Source organism: Garra rufa, chromosome 19, assembly GCF_049309525.1.
Source record: "Garra rufa chromosome 19, GarRuf1.0, whole genome shotgun sequence".
Classification (NCBI taxonomy): domain Eukaryota; kingdom Metazoa; phylum Chordata; class Actinopteri; order Cypriniformes; family Cyprinidae; genus Garra; species Garra rufa.
This window is the reverse complement of record NC_133379.1, coordinates 25,639,762-25,659,513: the sequence shown is the minus strand read 5'-3', so window position 1 is coordinate 25,659,513 and position 19,752 is coordinate 25,639,762. Positions and strand designations below refer to the sequence as shown.

The 19,752-nt window shown below is 37.7% G+C and overlaps 2 protein-coding genes across 3 annotated transcripts in view; both read right to left on the bottom strand.

Moving 5' to 3' along the window:
- The window catches only part of LOC141292040 (protein regulator of cytokinesis 1), an 8,439-nt gene extending 4,600 nt beyond the window's left edge, over positions 1-3,839 (bottom strand). Inside the window, exons 1-8 of the mRNA XM_073824011.1 lie at positions 3,704-3,839; positions 3,063-3,195; positions 2,861-2,983; positions 2,328-2,561; positions 2,068-2,238; positions 912-1,061; positions 660-810; positions 1-113 (exon numbers count right to left, since the gene is read on the bottom strand). Of these exons, the coding sequence (XP_073680112.1) occupies positions 1-113; positions 660-810; positions 912-1,061; positions 2,068-2,238; positions 2,328-2,561; positions 2,861-2,983; positions 3,063-3,195; positions 3,704-3,720 (1,092 nt within the window). The 5' untranslated portion in view covers positions 3,721-3,839. The remainder of the gene's footprint in view (positions 114-659; positions 811-911; positions 1,062-2,067; positions 2,239-2,327; positions 2,562-2,860; positions 2,984-3,062; positions 3,196-3,703) is intronic.
- A 1,789-nt stretch (positions 3,840-5,628) lies between these two features.
- slc26a1 (solute carrier family 26 member 1) lies at positions 5,629-10,434 on the bottom strand. Of its 2 annotated transcripts, none has more exons than XM_073824774.1 (3): positions 10,329-10,434; positions 8,730-9,371; positions 5,629-7,410 (listed from the first exon to the last, which is right to left on the bottom strand). In XM_073824774.1, the coding sequence occupies exons 2-3, from the start codon at positions 9,342-9,344 to the stop codon at positions 5,893-5,895; spliced, it is 2,133 nt and encodes a 710-aa protein (XP_073680875.1). In that variant the 5' UTR covers positions 9,345-9,371; positions 10,329-10,434; the 3' UTR covers positions 5,629-5,892. The 2 variants fall into 2 exon arrangements, with proteins under 2 accessions (XP_073680875.1, XP_073680876.1); XM_073824775.1 differs by lacking the exon at positions 10,329-10,434 and adding an exon at positions 9,913-10,000.
- Between the last annotated feature and the right edge of the window lie 9,318 nt (positions 10,435-19,752).

The following is a 19,752-nucleotide window of genomic DNA, read 5'->3' as shown; positions in this document are numbered from 1 at the left end:
GTTCCTCTTCCATTTATCCAGGTCCTCCAGTATGGGCTGCACTGTCTCATAGAAAGCCTTCATTCTCAGCAGTTCGGTGTCATGGAGAGCCAGCAGCTCCTCTGTGTAGTGATCTGTTCAAGCAAAATGAAGTTAAAGCTCTTTTCCATTAGCCGTATTTACCTGTTTTTTGAGTTAAATTATTTTAAACAAATTATTTTGGTAATCAATAAAATATTTAATCTACTCAAAAATAAAATTCTGTCATTAATTACTCACCCTCATGTCGTTCCAAACTCGTAAGAACTTTATCTTCAGAACACAAATTAAGATATTTTTGATGAAATCCAAGAGCTTTCTGACCAAAATGATCTTAATTTGTGTTATGAAGATAAACAAAGGTCTTACGGTTTTGAAATGACATGAGGGTGAGTAATTAATGACAGAATGTTCATTTTTTGAGTGAACTATCCCTTCAAAGAAAAATTTTGATGGATGAGTTTGTTTCTTCATCTGATGAAGATACAAATTCATCTACATCTTGGATGGCTTAACGGTGAGTATGTTTTTTTTTTAGGTATACTATTCCTTTGATCATGTCTTTGTTTTGCTGAGAAAAATTTAATATTAGAAGGTTGCTTGACTATTTAAGTTTGAAGAGCAAAGTTCAGGCAACTTACCATCACGTAAGTGAACATTGAACTGTTCTCTCTGTTCTGGTCCAAGCATGCATTTGTCCCACAGAACCACAAGCTCCTGTCGAACCTTATCAATCACCTCCTCCAGCTGAGCCATCTGCAGTTCCTCCAGATGCTCCACATAACCCCTCCACTGTAAGAGGAAATGCACTCCATTAGCACTCGTCGGTAAACCACAAGGAGAATTAAGATCCCTGATAGGACATCCTGTGGGTTACATACAAAAGCTCTCACCCGTCTGATATCATCAGAGAGAGTGCTCATGGCCGCCTCTCGGAACGCCTCGCCTTCCGGCTCAGGACAACTCAGACGATTCCACAGGCTCGTAGCTCGCTCCTTGAGTTTGTCTCGGGCTGAAATCAAGGATTCCTTTTTCATTTCAAGCTGTGGAATAAAATATATTATTAGTACAATAATAAGTATCTTTTTTTAATATACTCATCTTTTTATAATTATAGCCAATTTTTTAAATCACATTTGGTGCTCAGTGAGATTTAATTTTGCCAAGTCTGTTAAGCTTGCTCTATACACAGCCACTAGATGGCACCGCTAGTTCATGCATTGCTTTTAGAAGAGCCCATATCCATGGAAAACATTTTTGTACTATTTAAAATAACTGTTTTCTATTTGAATACATTTTTAAATGTAATTTATTAATTTGATTTCAAAGCTGAATTTTTAGCATCATTACTTCAGTCACATGATCCTTTAGAAACCCTTCTAATATTCTGATTTGCAGCTCAAAAAACATTTATTATTATGTTGAAAACAGCCAAGTAGATTTATCTGAAATAGAAATCTTTTGTAACAAATGTCTTCATTATCACTTTTGATCCATTTAAAGCATCCTTGCTAAATAAAAGTTCAGTTCCCCCCACAAAAAGTATACTGACTCCAAGCTTTTGAATGGTGTAGTGTATAATGTTACAAAAGCTTTTTTATTTCAGATAAATGCTGATCTTTTCTATTCATCAGAGTACTCAACTGTATTAAAAATTGATAATAATAAAAAATGTTTCTTGAACAGCAAATCTGCATATTAGAATGCTTTCTGAAGGATCATGTGACACTGAAGACTGGAGTAATGATGCTGAAATTTTAGCTTTGATCACAGGAATATTACATTTCTGAACATATTCAAATAGTTAGCAATTATTTTAAATAGTATAAATATGTTTTACAATATTATGGCTTTTGCCTTTATTTTGGATCAAATAAATGCAGGCTTGGTGAGCAAAAGAGACTTCTTTAAAAAAAACATTAAATATCTTCCAGTTCAAAAATTTTCAACTGGTAGTATATATATATATATATATATATATATATATATATATATATATATAACATTTACAAAACTGCTTTTTTTTGTAAAGGAAAAAAAAAGCAACACCTGGCTGAGAAGCAGTTTCAAGGCTTTGATATTATCATGCGTGAGCAGAAAAATATCAGTGTCAGGGCAGATGGACTCCCTTTCCAGACTGCTCTCTGGTTCATGTCCCATCTCATCCATCAGGCTCCTGATATCATCCCTGAGCCCAGAGAACACCTTCACCCTGCTCTCCTGCAAACAAAGAGCTTAAATCACAAAAGCATCCAGGACGGAAACTCATGAGTGATCAGAACACTTCCAAAAGGAAAAAGGATATATACTTTTTCTTTGTCGAGTTTCTTGACATGTTCCTGGAGTTCCTGCAGCTGGGTTCGAGAAGGCACACTTCCCGAAGGGATGTAATACGGCGTAGCGCACAAAGTCACGCACAAATCCTCGTCCTGCTTCTTCAAATCGCTCAGCTCTCTTAAACGTTCATTCTTCTCCTTTTGAAGAGATTCAACACGGCACCGCAGGTTCTTCTCCATCTGTAGGACTGTAAGGTCTTCCTCCAACTATAAAAGATCACGGAACAACAATGAGGAAAAAAAGTTTGTGACAAAAGTTTTAGACAAAAATCAAGAGTGTTTTTACAACACATCATCAATTGGCCATATTGGCAGCATGGAATGTAAAAAATGCCACTGAACCTGCCAAAGGTTAACAAATCAAGGAGAAGAGTGCAAAAGCACTATGAGGAACAAAAGGCATTTGTGGTTGACTAAACTGAATTGGGATTCCCAAATTCTTGACATCATTCATGTTTGTTCTTATAATTTCTGGTCAGGTAAAAACTATACTTCACAGGTCTTACTTTGTTTGGTTCCAGTGCCAGTTCCAAGCACAGTGTATCCAACTGTTTCTGGAAGGTAATGACAGCACTTTTGATGCGATGTTTCAAGGCCTCTTCCTCCATGATCATTGAATGCAGAAGCTCCTATAAAACAAGTTTAATTCAGAATAAGCATCAAGCAGAAATTGCTGAGAGATGTGATGCATGCAAAGGCATGACTTACATCTATATGTTTTTTCACAGTCTGCATTCGTTCTACCCTCTGCTCCTCCATGATGCCAATACTGTCCCATATGTCCACAAGTCTGGCCATGGCATGATTGATCTCAGTCACCAGAGAGAATGCCAGAGCTTCACTGCTCATGAAAACATAAGGAAATAAATGTGTCAGCCTGCATTCAATTTCACAGCATCTTTTTGCAATACAATACAATAAAGGTGAATGGTGACTAGACACTTCTTCTTTATAGTTCAAAAGAAGAATGTCAAACGGTTTAAAAAGCAACATAAGAGTGAGCAAATGATGATAGAATGTGTGTTAGTATTATATTTGTTTTTATTTTTTGGCTGAACTATCCCTTTAACACGGTCATATGATCAACTAAATAAGGCTCACGACAACAAAACATATCAGAAAGACGTTACACATGAATAATAAAGTACTATATATAATAGTAAATATATTTAAAATTACTACCGCGTCAGTAAAACTCAATGTATAACCAAACAGTGGCCATTTATGTAACTAGCATGTGTTTTATATTACCAGCCACCACACAAGATAATGAGACACGGCCATAATATAATTTAATATCGCGCTAGTTTGGCAGTTTAACAGTCTCCATTTAAACTATACACACTTACCTTCTGCGACAAGACATGGTTGTACCGTACTAACGCACAACTTGTCAAAAAACAAAATAAAATGTGACGTATGACAATAAATAACAGTCGCCTCGCTCTACAGCATACGAGCGGTAAAATTTGAATCGCAGCTGACGTCTACTTGTCTTCTTCACTGGATGCGGCGGGAAAAGAGACGAATAGGGCGCCACTTCGAGTCCCGGAGTAAAATAGGTTCCTTATAATCATTCATATTCCGTAGTGATTTGTGATAACAACGGTTAACTTTAGGATGTTAGTGCGATAAATTATTGGAAAAACTTTGTTCCACTAAGCATAATGGATAAGATTCTGCACTTGTGTTGCACAACTGATGCAAACAATGAACTATGGAGGTGCAAACCACAAAATCTGCAGTCTGTGTGGAGTATCTTTGACTAAGGTACAGTAAGTTGTAATACCACATTTGTATTTGTGTTTGTCTTGAACAGTTGTTTCTTTACAACAGGGGGTTCAAACCGCAGGTCTGCAGGGGGTCCACGTTTGATCTCAAACTATCCACCTTTTTCTTCAATGCGGAAGTAAGCCTATGGGTGAGATTTCCTGTTCATTATCCGTTAGGCTATAGAGAAATAACAAGAAAAATAACACCGTCCAGTAAACGGTCAAACTTTTTGCACTACAAACCAGTGTGTTACAATACATTAAAATAATATGGTAAGGCAGACCAATTTGCAATCTCAAGCAGCAAAACAAGCTGTTTTGTACAGCTAAAAATGAAGCCAGGAAGCCAGACCTATAAAATTTACAAATGGCTGTGCCCACTCTTATGGGAAGAAAAAGGTGGATAGAGTGTTTGCACTTACGTCACAATTTGGTCAGTTACCTGGATGCACGGCCATATTGGCGATACTCAGATGTAAACAGCATGGATTGCATGGATAATGTACTACTGAATATGTTGTTTTGCTAATTTATGCTGTTTAAACCACCGAAAAAATGTGTGGAAGCTGCTAAATCATATAGAGAAGGACGTAGTAAGCAGGAAAGGCCGCAATATTTTGACAAACTAAAGTTAATAGGTGGTAAAAATACACGCGAGCAGTATTTATTAAATATATTAAATATTAATATTAAATATATTAGCCTCATATTTCACCTACCTGGCCAGAAATGAAAAGAACAATTTGTGTTTGTTCTTGTTGTCAAGATTCTTGCCCTGGAAATCCTGGTTCAGGTTGGTCAGCCACAAATGTCTTTTGTTCCTCATACAGTTTTTGCACTCTTCTCTTTGATTTGTTATAACTTTTGGCAGTCTATAGTACTCCAACTGTTTTTCCTGGTCTGACCAACTAGTATAGTCCAAAGCATGATAATTATTAACCATTTTCAGCAGCAATAAGCGAAATATGTGAGTTTCGTTCAATTCAGTGGCATTGTTTACATTCAGTGCTGCCAATAGGGCCGATTGATGGCACATTGTAAAAACCCTCTATTATTGTTTGATCTCAAGTAAACTGATACCAAAAAGTATAATTTATCAATCAAAATTTATTAAAAAGAGATAAAATTATGATTTTTTTTTGCACTGTAATCATCATAATCAAGTATGAAAACACGAATATGGTGGGTTTTATCATGTGTAGGCTATAAAACAAGCATGAACCCTGAGGCAACAAGTTTTTCCAAATGGTGGAGTCCAAATAGTAGTCATTGACGTTGGTTTGAAATATAATCACATCGCAGTTGAAATTCGTCCTTCATTTTTATTTCCTTAAAAACACTGTAAAAACATTTTCACATTTTAAAGGCAGTATAACAGACAGCTTAAAATCACAGATCTGAATTGTCTTCTCATTGTCCTGTTTTATTTGTTGATGTGTGAAGATAATTTTTCTGGCAATTAATGGCAGGTTTTGCACCAATCACACAGTAAATGATTTGGTAAATTAAAAAAAAAAAATTATATGAGGCATAAATGCAGTTTTGTCTTCCAGTGTGTATAACAATAACCCCTGAGTTTTTACAGTAGCAGAACATTCAAAATATTCATATTCAGTTCTAACTCAAACAGGAGTGGAATGTTTGTGCCTCATGTTGATTTCATAAACATATTGAACATTCACAATTTTCTAAGAGCTGAATATCATGTTTCATTTGTTTTAATATAAAATATGTTTTTCAGCTCTTGAGGTCCATTTGTGGACACATTACACAGGCGAGTCATTAACCGGTTGTGGTGTATTAGTAGCAAAACAAACAGCACTGTGGATGGTATGAAATGACAGTTGTTCCATGTTTTTGTCACCAGCCCCAAAGAAAGAGCCTCTCCTTAAAGAATCTATTACTGGTGTGTTGCAGCAAGCTAGAATTACATTCACACCAACTTCTTTATAGTCTTTTAAAACCATTTTGAAGGTGCTCACTCCTGATGTGTCTATTATGGAGATGCAGGAGCAATCTAAGATGATAGTATGAAAATCAACGTTTTTTGAAATCAAATTTACACTCACATCTCCATTTGTTTCATCTACTCTATCAGTCTTCTTCGCAGCCTTTTCTCTAGCTTTTTTCTCCAGTTTTCTTCTGCGTGTTATTTCAAGGAATGGCTCAAGATCAGTCGCTTTATATAAAGATTTTAAAAAGAAGTCTTTGTTGGCGTAGAAAAGAGGTGACTGAAAACGAAAGATCTTCACTTTTGGAACAGGTAAAAGGTTATCATACTCATCCATGTCTTCAAAGATGTTTGTTTGTTCAATTTGTCCCAGTAATGAAACCTTAGGATTCTGAGTCTGGAACACCACACAGATCATAGAGAAGACCACCCCAATCGCCAATCCAAGCTCTACGCTAATTAAAGCAGTTACGCTCATGCTCACCAACCAGACAATTGCCTCAATCTTGCTTTCACGCCATTGCTTAGGCACATCTAGAAACTTGCGCAGGGCGCCCCGCAGACTTACGATGATGATGCAGGCGAGGACACATTTCTGCAGGGCGTAGAAATATGGTGCAAAGAAGAGAAGGACCAGAAGAACCACTAAGGCACTCACTATGCTGGAGACTTGAGTCTTGCAACCTGTGGAGTCCTTCACCATAGTTTTCGCAAGAGCGGCACTTGTAGTGAAAGAATGGAAAAATGAAGGAATTATATTGCAGAACCCAATTGCGATCATTTCTTGGTTGGGCCTAACTGTGTAGCCATTCTTTTTAGCAAACATCTCGGACAGAGAAACGGTAAACGCAAAACTGATGACAGCTAATGGAATGGCATCATATGCCACACGGGGCATCAGTTCAAAGCTGGGCACCTTTGGCGGAATGAAACCGGTTGGAATGGCACCTGAGATACTGGAGCTATACTGTCCGTTTAGATCAGCAAAGTGGGAAACTATTGTGGCAACTGCTACTACCACTAGTTCTGTGGGCAGTGGTATCTTCAGACGGTCCTTATAGCGATCCTGGATCTCTTTTCCTCCAACCAGCACTAGGATGCAAATGGCACTTGTTATTAAGTCACAGAAGTTGGTATTGTGGATGTTTTTGAAGATGTTGATCCAAGTGACCACCACTGTGCCATAGCCTTGGTGTCGAGGGATCTTAAGGCCAAGCAGGTACTTTGCCTGGACAGTGAGGATAGTGCAAGATGCCCCAGTGGCAAAGCCATCAAGCATAGGAGCAGACAGATAAACGGAGACAAACCCTAGCCTGAGAACGGCCATCAGCACCTGAGGAGAAAATATAATACACAATAAATACAATAAATCTATCTCCAAAAGGCACTAATGGTGCTTTTTCACTTCATGGTATGACAAAAAAATAAAAATTCTGTCATTAATTACTCATCTGTCATTCCAAACCTGTAATACCTTAGTTCATCTTTGAAACACAAATTAAGATTTTTATGAAAGGTACTAAGAACATTGACAAAATAGTCTATGTGACATCAGTGGTTCAACCATAATTTTATGAAGCTATAAGAATACTTTTTGTTGTGGAAAAACCTAAAATAACAACTTTATTCAACAATTCTTATTCTCAGCATCACTCTATTGCCATAGAAAAGACCACCCTGATCACCAATCCAAGCTCTATGCTTATTAAAGCAGTTGTGCTCATGGTCGCCAACCAGACAATTGCCTCAATCTTCCTTTCATGCCATTGCTTAGGCACATCTAAAAATTTTGCGCAGGATGCCCTGCAGACTTACAATGATGCAGACGAGGACACATTTTTGCAGTGCCATACAGTTAAACCACTGATGGCACATTGGCTATTTTGTTGATGTTCTTCGTACCTTTCTGGACCATGTCTGTGGTAGGACCCTTGCTGTCAATAGAAGGTCAGAAATCTCTCAGATTTTATCAAAAATATCTTAATTGTTGTTCTAAAAATGAACAAAGGTCTTACAGGTTTAAACAACATAAGGGTGAGTAATTAATGACAGAATTTTCATTCTGACCCTGTCCCTCTGACCCTTCATAGACAGGGTACTACCACATTCAAGGCCCAGGCAGGGTCCTACTGCATTCAAGGCCCAGAAAGGTACCAAGAACATCAACAAAATAGTCTATGTGACATAAGTGGTTCAATCGTAACTTTACGAAGCTACGAGAATATTTGCGTGCAAAGAAAACAAAAATAACGACTTAATTCAACAATTATTTTCATCTGCATCAGCCTAGTGGCATTTTGGAGAGTATCACGATGCATGTGCACGCTTTTCTCTAAATGTAAACAAAGCGTGGCAGATGGGTGTCCTATCTCAGCAACCTGTGTTGTTGCGAGGAAAGCATGTGCATGTATCGTGATACTCTCCAAAATGGTGGTAGGTTGACGCAGAGGAGGAGAATAGTTGAATAAAGTCGTTATTTGTGTTTTATTGCTGTCTATAGAGGGTCAGAGAGCTATGGATTTCATGAAAAATATCTTAATTTGAATTCCAAAGACAAACTAAGGTCTTACGGGTTTGAAACAACATGAGGGTGAGTTATTGATGACAGAATTCATTTTTGGGTGAACTAACCCTTTAAGAATGTGTACGTACCTGGTAGATTCCAGCAAGAAATGTTAAAGCTGTGGCAATGCTAATGGCGTAGCATTCCTTTCCACATTCCAAATTCAGTGCCATGATCTTCAAGTTGACCAGAGTAGTGTTAGCTTCTCCAGTGCCATTTAAGCCCAATGCACTTTTTGTACTGTCATCATTCAAATCGAAGCCTGCGAGGTAGACCTCTCGGTCCACAACTTGTCCAACCATCAGACTCATGAGGCTGAAGATGCCCACCGAAACATGTCTTGACGTTCCCATGAAAAAGTAAATGATGTTTGCGAAAAACGATGTGTACAAGCCATAGATGGGTTCCAAGCCGGCCAGCAGGCAGTATGCAATGGCTTGAGGGATCAATATGATGCCAACTATGAGCCCAGACATCAGATCTCCCCATATATAGTCCTTCACGTTGTACTTCGGAAGCCATTTCACTACAGGGAAGAAGCCTGTTAGAATCTTCTTCAGTTTAGTTCCTGAGCAGGAAAGGTTTCTCTGCAACTTGGTTTTGATAATCTCAGGAATCCGTTTCCTCTGTCGCACTCTACGCTTTAGTGGGCAAACAGCCACCAAGTTGAGGTCCTCCATGGCTTCCAGTGATGAAGGTCCCATGCACTGATGAGGCTTTTAAGACAGCTCCTGAAAAAACAGACAAAGACCTTTGATCAGTAACTGGATGTCTGTTAAATAGGGGTAACTGATTAATCATTGTGCTTGAAGCAAGTGTGAATGGAAACGAGTGTCCTGCATTTCTTTTTTTAGCAGTTTCTGCTGAAACAAGTCAATAATTAGTCATGCAGGTTAACACGATTATCAAAGGTTATACACCAATCAGTGTTTGAGAGGGTTTAATGTGCTTGGGAAAGCATTTGCCAATCATTAGAAATGATTCCCACATACTTCTCTTATCAAAGCCTCTAAAGCTGTTTGATCTGCATGCTAGAGCGAAACCAAGACACAAAAGGTCTTACATCTCACCTACTTCTCAGTCATTAATATTAATAGGATCTTGTATGCTCAAAGTATAATGCTAATACAGCTATTTTATGATGGTAGTGTTAAAGTCCTTTCACTTTTATAATCATTGATAAAACTCCACAAATTTCTAGTGCAGGTGTACTGTATTTAAAGCAGTAGACATGTCCAGCTAGTCACGAGTTCACAGAAAAAAAAATCTCACCAAACATTTATTTTTGATTCCTTGTCCTGTTAATTCCTCTTCATGTCAATGTAGCAGGCATCTGCTGTCGGTTTGGACATGCCTGTCCTTCTTGACACAGAAAGACATTGGTCTCTAATCAAAGCAAACTATGCGTGCATGCTATTTATCTCCAATTGCCCTTTTACTGAAGGGTCATAAAATCACTACTTAGATATGAGATTGTTTTCCATGATGGTATCTCATAAGTTTATAGATCTATATTTGAACTGGCATTAACATCAGTAAACTATTTTGTTTTCCTTCACAATGTGTGCTCAGTGTGTTTTTGAAATGTAAGACAGAAATAACAATCTGAGCAGCTGTTAAGTACAACACACACCTGAATAAGTGGTCAACCTACAAATGAACAAAACTGATTAGATTGATTCACTAACCTCTTTATACCCCGCCTCTCACCGCCTAAATGAAAAGTAGTGGTGTAAGTCCATGCTTCAAACCTTCAGACAGTCCCCCTTTCCGACATCAGTCGTTTTCATAGGCTGTAAGAATAGAAGGCAGAAGTGTTGTGTCTCTCCTGGGTTAAACATATGCTAGTTTGTAATGCTGTGCAGTGAGCGTCATGACAATAGGGTGTAAGGAGTCAATTGTTTACTGGTTCTTATTAGATGGAGCCAAGCCAGATCAAACATTAGATAATACTATGAAAAATAATGAAAATAAGTTTCATCTGAACTAGTTAAATGAATTATAGTCTGGGCTAGTGCAACATGAGCCACGTGAGAAGAAATAAAAAGACATTGGGATTGTTATGCAATTCCCATTGTTATGCAGTTATGCAATTTACACCTAGTAGAAAGCAAAGATTTGAAGATATGCATTGAAGTACATACTAGATTTAATTGTAAAGTGTGTGAATGCTTTCTCATAATTGTCTTAGCTATAAAGTTTATATTAAAACGCAATAGCAGGGCAACCTAACCAAGCGTAAAGAGTCAATCTTTTACTGGTTCTTCTTAAACTGAGCAAAAACATTTCACACGCCAGATCGTTCTATGAAAAATAAAATAAAAAATAGCAGAATCAGTGTCATCTGAACTAGTTAAATGAGTTATATACTGGCTTAGTAAACTAGTTTTACAATTGGCTCTTTGTTTGTTGTTGGTAATGCAGAGATGTTCAATGCATGCACTGTCTAAAAAATTCACACTGACTTGAAGATGCTGTTGTTTGTGCTGCTTACAGGATGTATGGCATTATACTGTGAAAAATTGTGTGAAATATGACTTAAACACACATTTCTTGGTCCCACATGATGGGAAGATTTTATCATTGAAACCAGACAATGGTGGTATTATACTATTTGTGACCATGGACCACAGAAATAGTCATAAGGGTCAGTTTTTTGAAATTTAGATTTATAAATAATCAGAATAAATAAGCTTTCCATTTGTGTATGGTTTGTTAGGATAGGACAATATTTGGCTGAGATACAACTATTTGAATATCTAGAATCTGAGGGTGCAAAAAGTCAAAATATTGAGAAAATGGCCGTTAAGTTGTCCAAATGAAGTTCTTAGCAATGCATATTACTCATCCAAAACAAATTTGTGATAGCTATATTTATGGTAGGAACTTTACAAAATATCTTCATGGAACATGATCTTTATTTAATATCCTAATGATTTTTGGCGTAAAAGAAAAATCGATAATTTTGACTCATACAATGTATTTTTGGCTATTGCTAATATACTCGTAATATACTCATGCTACTTAGGACTGGTTTTGTGGTCCAGGGTCACATTTAATAGTATAACTCATAGTTAATATTTGTTATATTTGTGTAAGTGCAAGCTTCTATTTGTTTTTTTTGTTTTTTTGGCACTGGGTATTGTACAGTAGTTGTCCCACACTATTGTCTGTGTGTGTGTGTCTGTGTGTGTGTGTGTGTGTGTGTACCTGGTATTCATCACGTTGTGGGGACCAAATGTCCCCACAAGGATAGGAATACCAGTAGATTTTGACCTTGTGGGGACATTTCTCAGGTCCCCATGAGGAAACAGGCTTATAAATCATGCACAATGAGTTTTTTTGAGGAAGTAAAAGTGTGCACAATCTCCTGTGAGGGCTAGGTTTAGGTGTAGGGTAGGTGTAGGGCGATAGAAAGTACGGTTTGTACAGTATGAAAACCATTACGCCTATGGAATGTCCCCATAAAACATGTAAACCCAACAATGTGTGTGTGTGTGTGTGTGTGTGTGTGTGTGTGTGTGTGTGTGTGTGTGTTTCCATTCATTTCCATTATTACTATTGTGTCAATAAATAACAAAGGGCCAGTTCAGGCGATCTCTGTTTATTTTGTAAAATGTGAGCCGTCATTTAGGTAGTATAATGACTATGTGGTTAAGAATAATGTCCTTTCTGTCCTTTCATCCTAATTGCAGACATAATTGTTATCAGGTGCACAGATAGAGATCTCGGTCCACTTTATATGAAATGCATCAGTTATCAGTCATACTTTATGACTGAATATAAGTGAATGGCAGAATGGTCCTTGGCAAACAGGTTATGTGTAAGATATAGATGAGTATAGATAACATGTAAAAATGAATTGTTTTCAAGTTCACTGTCATAAAATAATCTCTAAAGTGTATTAAATCATAAAATGCTTTGACATGACATGAATGTGTCAAAAGGTGTTCCTTTCTCTTAATTTCCTATTAAATATTCTTGTGGTATCACACAAACATATAAAAGCTTTGAATAAGAGGAAGCCCACCACCATATAAAGACTGAGGATGAATATTTTTGGAAACAGTGACTCACCCTTAGCATAGGAGCGGATGAGTAGAATGGAGAATACATTTGCCATGCCTTCACTGCTGAATTTGCCGGTGCGCGTTAGCTTGACTGTCTGAATAGAGCAAAGGATTGTGGGTAGAGATGTTGCTCCGCTTTCTTAACCCTCAGCAACCAATAGACAGATGGAGATAGAGGAAGAGAGAGAAGGGGGGACTGTGGGCTGATCACCATAGAAACAGTGCCACCCACAGTCACTACTTAGTATTACTGAATTTGTATGTGGCTGAAAGCATCTGCGTAGTGCACTGTGAGCCACATGAGAAAAATAGACATAAGGCACTGCCATTTGATTTTATATTTACACCTAGATAGCATAAACCTACTGATTATCTATATAGACATGTTTCTTTATTCAGGACTCTAGTGTATTCCTTAAAGTGCTGTGTTAAAATGCTTTATTTTTATTGCCTTAGCCTATTTTAATATAAAATTTGTTAGTTGTTCTTAGGGCTGCACGATTTTGAGAAAAAACCTAATTGCGGTTTTTCTGACAAATATTGCGATTGCGATGCGGTTTTCGATTTTTGTGCTCGATACTTTTAAGTGCATAAAACTAAAATTATGAATAAAATATGTTGTTACTTTTACGACACAGAGGGTTAAATAAACTACATACATAGTGATCAGTGTTTCCCACAGGATTTTTTGAGACTGTGGTGGGTGGACCTCAGTCCCTCAGTCCCTCTAGGGGGGTCCGGGGTCATGCTCCCCCATAAGAAAATTTAGTACATTTTAAAGTTAAATTCATCTATCTGGTGCACTTTGAGAGTTCAAAATTAAGAACTCCAACACAGGTTCAGTGTGCAAAGCTGGTGAATTGACTTAAAGGTAATTAAAGTTTAAAGGGAACTCGGTCCTCCTTTTTAGTTGTAATATAGTGTCTCAGTCTAAATTACACTCACACTGGTGAATTTGGAAGCCAAACAAATTAGAATATAATAATAATAATTTTATATTATTATTCCTATGACAGTAATACATATATTGTAAAACAATTTCACTGTAAAATAAATGACTAAATAAATTAGTTATTAGTAAATAAAATAAATGATATAAAATGAGTATTTTACAGGCATATTATTTTACCTTATTCTACAGTAGGGAAATTACATTACATTTGTTCTAATTTCTGTACTTGCAAGTAGGGCCTAAAACTAACTTTGCCACATCTGCCAATGGCTGCTGAAAATTTACCAGCCATAAATATTTTTCCACGCCATAAACTGTTTTGCAGTTGCTGCTACTACAACAACTAAACATATTTAATAATACACCAAAGAACCAATCATTGCATTTTAAATCACAATACAAACAAAGATGAAACACGACTTTATTGATAAATATTTTTTTTCCTTGTGGTTTCGTCAAAATATAATAATTTGCGTATCAGCTGTTATGTCAAAATAAAGCTTGCAACATGTCAGCCTGAAATATACAGCTCATATTATCCTCTCATGCAGTTAAAAATGCAGCGTTTTTTGCTGTACGAGATGAGAACACTTTTTTATAATTTTCTAAGTCATGAAAGAGTCTGCCTTTCTTTACTGGAAAGCGTTTGCTCTGTCTAGATGCGCTTAAATGTGCACTAACTATGCGTTCCTGTCACGTATCACACATGCGCACTTCAATAAGCTGCAAGAAAAAGCGGGTTATTGCATTTACGTGCCGCCCGAAATCGGGACAAGAGGCAGAAAGCTACCTGTGCTGACCGGTTTATGTTTACGCCGATTATGACCTTACTCCGGTAAAAGAAAACGGGTTATCGCGTTTACATGACCACGTGCGTTTTCGGCTTATTAAACGTAATAGGTTTAAGAACGTGCATGTAAACGTGCTCAATCAAATGAGCCGCTCTGACTCTGAGACGCGGCGAATGAATGAAGTGCGCGCTTCGCTTTGAAACAAGCAGCACAAACCGACTTGATGAGAGGATAACGTCATAATTACGCTTAGTTCGTTTGACGGACACTTTGCCAAAGCGATGGCACGAAACACAACGTTAAAGACATTTTATGTTTTATGTTAAAATGACGAGTATGAATAAAATTTCGGTTTATTATGAAACCGTGGCGGGACAGATTAGACTGTGGTGGGCTGTGTTTAGGGCTGGGAATCGATTCCAAAAAGAATCGATTCCGAGGCATTGGGAATCGAGAATCGATTCCAACGTTTGGAATCGATCCTCTCAAGGGGAATCGACTCCTCATTCAGAGCCGTTTTCAGCTCAACAAAACTTACCTCTTAAACGGAAGGCTGCATTCCATGAAGGCTGAATATTTCGGCTGCAAGTCATCAAACGTCGATTGATGAAAATAAAAGTAATAAAAACGACTCATTACTAAACTCGTCTGAGTTTAAGGATGCAGCCTTCAGTTTGAGAAGCACACATTAATTTGCCTCTTGCTCGCTAATAGTTATTATAGTCTGATACATTTCCACGAAAAGATTCGTTCGGATAGATCATTTAAATGAACCAGTTCAAAAAACGATTCAGATGTTATTTTACGGGAGAACTGGCTCATGATGTCCACAATTTTGAGCGCTGCACGACAGAATAGATCATAATGGGTCTTGATCTTATTTACATCTTAAATAAATGCTATTTTTAATCTTTCTATCAGCCAATGATAACTCTGAAAGGAAACGCAGAGAGCACGTCGGTGGCCGAGAGCGCATCTGATTGACAGCTACACCACGAGCTCTTATATCATCCTGCATTTATTTCGAAATTATAGCTCTTATATCAGTGTTGTTGTTAAATTTCTGTTTATTTTGTTTCAGTGTATAGTTTGCTAATTTTGTCATTTTATACACGTCATGTCTTGTTTTATTCATGCAAAAAATGCATGTCCACTGCTGAGCTGTGGGTTATGACTAATTTCCTGGGCAATGAATTACAATTTGAAATCAGTCAGAGCTACAGAAAAATAGTATATATATATATATATATATATATATATATATATATATATTTTTTTTTTTTTTTTTTTTTTTTTTTTACAAATGAAGCTTCATATTATGAGAAGGTAACCTTATACGACCTTTACATCCTGCATTTATTGCGAAATTAGCTTCCTCCAATCTAAAAAACAAGAATCGAAAAAGAATCGAAACAACAGTGAGGAATCGATTCTGGAATCGTATCCAATCGATTCCAGAACCAGGAATCGGAATCGGAATCGATTCCAAAATTTTCGGAATCGAACAGCCCTAGCTGTGTTAGCTGCTTTGCTGCGGACAGAAAGCCGGTATACTGCATACAACCTTGTTTCCATTGGCATTTCTGATTGGCTTGCATGCCAGGAACGCGAGATTCGACCAGTTTGATTGGCTAATAGGTTTGTCACTCAAATGTCAGAGGCTGGGGAAAAACCTCAGCCTCCTGAGGTTAGGTTATTGCGGGAGTTAAAACCTCAATATCGATGCGATAAAGGTTAATCGTGCAGCCCTAGTTGTTCTCCTAAAAGTGTAACACTGTTTGTGCCTGTGGTTCTGTGTTGTTGTCAGAACATTCCTCTGTTTTTTTGAGCCTCTGATCTGCCCGACAACAGCTTAGCCAATGGTGTGAGATTGAGGCTTGGCTACCTGTTTTTTCAACCAATGGCAACGGCACCTGTATGAAAATGGTCACTTTTAGTTGTAATAATTTAGAATTTAATTTCTGTCTCTGTGCTAATGCTATGAGCGCGGTTAACTGAGGACTTGAATGAGGGGATCTGGTGAAACGTATGTTTATAACAAATAAATCTTTATGGATTGTGCATGTGCATAGTAATAAATTTATCTTAATTTATTATATCAAGACTTGTAAAACTAACTTATATGATCACTGCATGCTTAAATGCAAAACTTAATTGTCAGAAACTTGTCAGACCAAAATTATGTTTAAGTTATTAGCTACTGACTTTATTTAAATGTTGACTTGAGTCTCGGCCCGGGCAGGACGATAGTAATTACGTTAATGACGTCATTACGTTATAGTGTAAAAGAACTGTTTTTTTGAACCGGTTCTTTGAAACGAACTGTCTGAAAGACAAACTTCCCATCACAAGACAGTGGCTCTGTGTTGCTGCTCTTTTTGCTGGAGCATCCAATCCGCCCAACAACAGCTTAACCAATGGTGTGAGATTGGGGCGTGGCTACCTGTTTGTCCAACCAATGACAGTTGGGCCGAGTGTTTGAGGAAACCTGTTCGAAAATGGTCACTTTTTAGTAGTGATGATGCAGCAAATGACATACACTATCTATTTGTGAAAATTAGAGTTCACATTTTGGGAATGTAATACAACATTTGTCGTAGTAACCATCATGTGTAAGAAAAAAATATCTATATAGACATTAGAGGATGGATACCCGAGCCGAGCCCAACGGTACCCGACGGGCCGGGCCGGGTTCGGACAGATATTTAGAAAGGATGCTCGGGTTCGGGTCGGGCTCGGTCACATCAGCGCGATAGTACGCCTGTGTTATAACGGCGCTTTTTGCCCAGTGTGCACTGATGCTCTCATCTGTTGACATTTCCGAACACTTTCCTACAGTTGCTTAATAAAGGCGGGCTTTCCACACAAAGTGTGTCTTCATTAGTATGAGAAAAAAAAGAGATTTTAACTGTGTCGGGCTGGGATCGGGCTCGGACATAAATATGTTAATGCTTGTCGGGCTCAGGTCGGGTTCGGTTACTGCTCTGTCGGACGCAGGCCGGGCTCGGACAGAAAAATGCGGCCCGATCCGCACTCTAATAGACATGTCTATTTATTCAGGACTCTATTGAACACCTTAAAGTGCATATACTATATTTAAATATAGTGTTTTATGCCACATTCTAGGTAGGACTGACGGCTGAAGGTCTGGAATTCATGGAAGCTTAAATTGGCCAAGGCCCGCCCATAAGGCCGTTTGACCGACATGTCAAACAACCAATCACAGTTCGTTTCGTTCAGGGTCACGTTTAGGGGCGTGAAAATGCCCCCACAACAACAGACTGGCGTGCAACAAGTCAGCTGCAGTCACTGAAATAAACAGCATTGAAAGTTAAATAAGAAGAAGGAGAACAAGTAGTAACTCAGTAATTTGTTCGCGAACGTTGTATAACAACAATGGCGTCTGCATAAGCACCTCTTAACAAAACACAAGAGTAAATCAGTCGGCGCTTCGTTTCCCGGCGGACCGAAAATAAACGCAACACTCGCGTCAACCGGAAATCCGATCAAATTCAACTAATCAGATGACGACTTCGACATTCCTGAAGTGTTTCCAGTTAAGTGTACCATATGCATCAGACGTTTTGCCAACTTTCCGTGGCCGTGACGTCTGAGGCTGAGACTACGTTCTAGGCAACTCTTTACTAGGGGTGTAACGATACACCAAAGGCACGATTCGGTTCGTTTCACGGTTTTGGGGCCACGGTTTGGTTCGGTTCGGTTTCTGTTTGCTGTGGGGTTAGGGTTGATGTCATTTTAACAGCAATGCTAAGGAACAATAGATTCACTTAATAACAAGAACAACTAAACTTTTTCTTTATTAACTTTGCCAACCCATTTTAGTACAGTCAGGATACCCGAGTAAGTTAGTGAAAATTAGACATTCACTTGTCCGAGTTAAAAATGTACTTGTCCGGGGGAAAAAAAAAAATGCCTTTTTGGCTGTAAATTAATCCATTCTGAAGCAACAGTCTCATCACTACTCTATAAGGTCTTACTTTAATCTGAATATTTGTGATATTTGCCTTAAATTGATTTCTAGGACACTTTTTAACTTTATTTTCCTAACCTTACTAACTGTCATCATTCACATCAAATTCTTAAATTTTATCAATACATCAAATTAGAATAATTAGACTCTGTATGGTTGCACAAATTAAATCAGTATCAACAAACTCCATCTTTCCATTGCACAGGAAAAACCGGGCCTGCAATGAAATTGACATTTAACTGTATTTACTTAGACTGTCTAATGAAGATAAGAGGTTCTAAAAAATGCATTTACACAGTAAAATTGCAAATACATAAATAATGTAATAAGATTAATGTTATACAAAAATATTGGAAAAATGCAATACCTTTAAATATAAAATCGAACCAATAGGTGGCAGTAGTCACTGTCTTAATGAGCGAGTCACGGATTCAACCACAGATGGATTCAACCAGTTCGTTCACTGACTCGATTCATTAAAAAAATGCTAAATCATTCAGTACTGAAACACCGCTGTGTTGCTCGGAGATTCGCGGAGAGGTTCTGCTGTTGCTTAGAACTATTTTCGTTTGCAAAAATGGTTAATGATGTGTCTAAAATGTAAGTCAGTTAATATTAACTACTAGTTTATTGAACTACTGTTGTATAAAATCAATGTCACTCACGTTTGCAATCGTAATGGTGCTTTTCTACCGCAGTATGTTTGTTCATGCTTGTTTCTTTGTGTATGCTGTTGAGCCTGTTAGTGTTGATTTTCTGTGAGTCAGATAGCCTGCACGAGCTTGATACTGTCCGTTTTCAGTCATCTTAAGTAATAAAATCAGAATTATGCTCACCAAAGTTTCGTTGTTGCGCTAGTTATTGTTTGTAATTGATGTTTTAATCAGGTTACTTGTCCGGTCGGGCAAGTAAAATCCCCTATCACTTGCCCTTTCACAAAATCCACTTGTCCCGTGCCCTGAGTAGTAACCGAGTGTGATCGCTCACTCAAGTCACATGACATGACATGCACTTGGAAAATACTAACTTTAGAATATAATATTTAGAACAAAATTTAGAACAAAAACTCATCATTACTAATACAATTTAATCAAATGTGATAAAATAAAGATGTATTTAAATTGGTTAAATTAGTTAGAGACAATTAAGTGACGTCAACCCCAACAATGGGCAGCAGGGGGCGTGAGAGTACCGCGGTACGCCACAAGAGTTTCGCGGTACGTATCGTGGTTGGTGTATCGCGATATTTCGGTTCGGTTTGTAATATCGTTACACACCCCTACTCTTTACCCGTGTTTTTCCAACTGT

Excerpts from the sequence above, each read along its gene's own strand:
- slc26a1 (XM_073824774.1), bottom strand. The coding sequence starts at position 9,344 with ATGGGACCTTCATCACTGGAAGCCATGGAGGACCTCAACTTGGTGGCT. Across the intron at positions 7,411-8,729 it reads TTCTTGCTGGAATCTACCAG|GTGCTGATGGCCGTTCTCAG; the intron begins GTACGTACACAT and ends TTTTCTCCTCAG.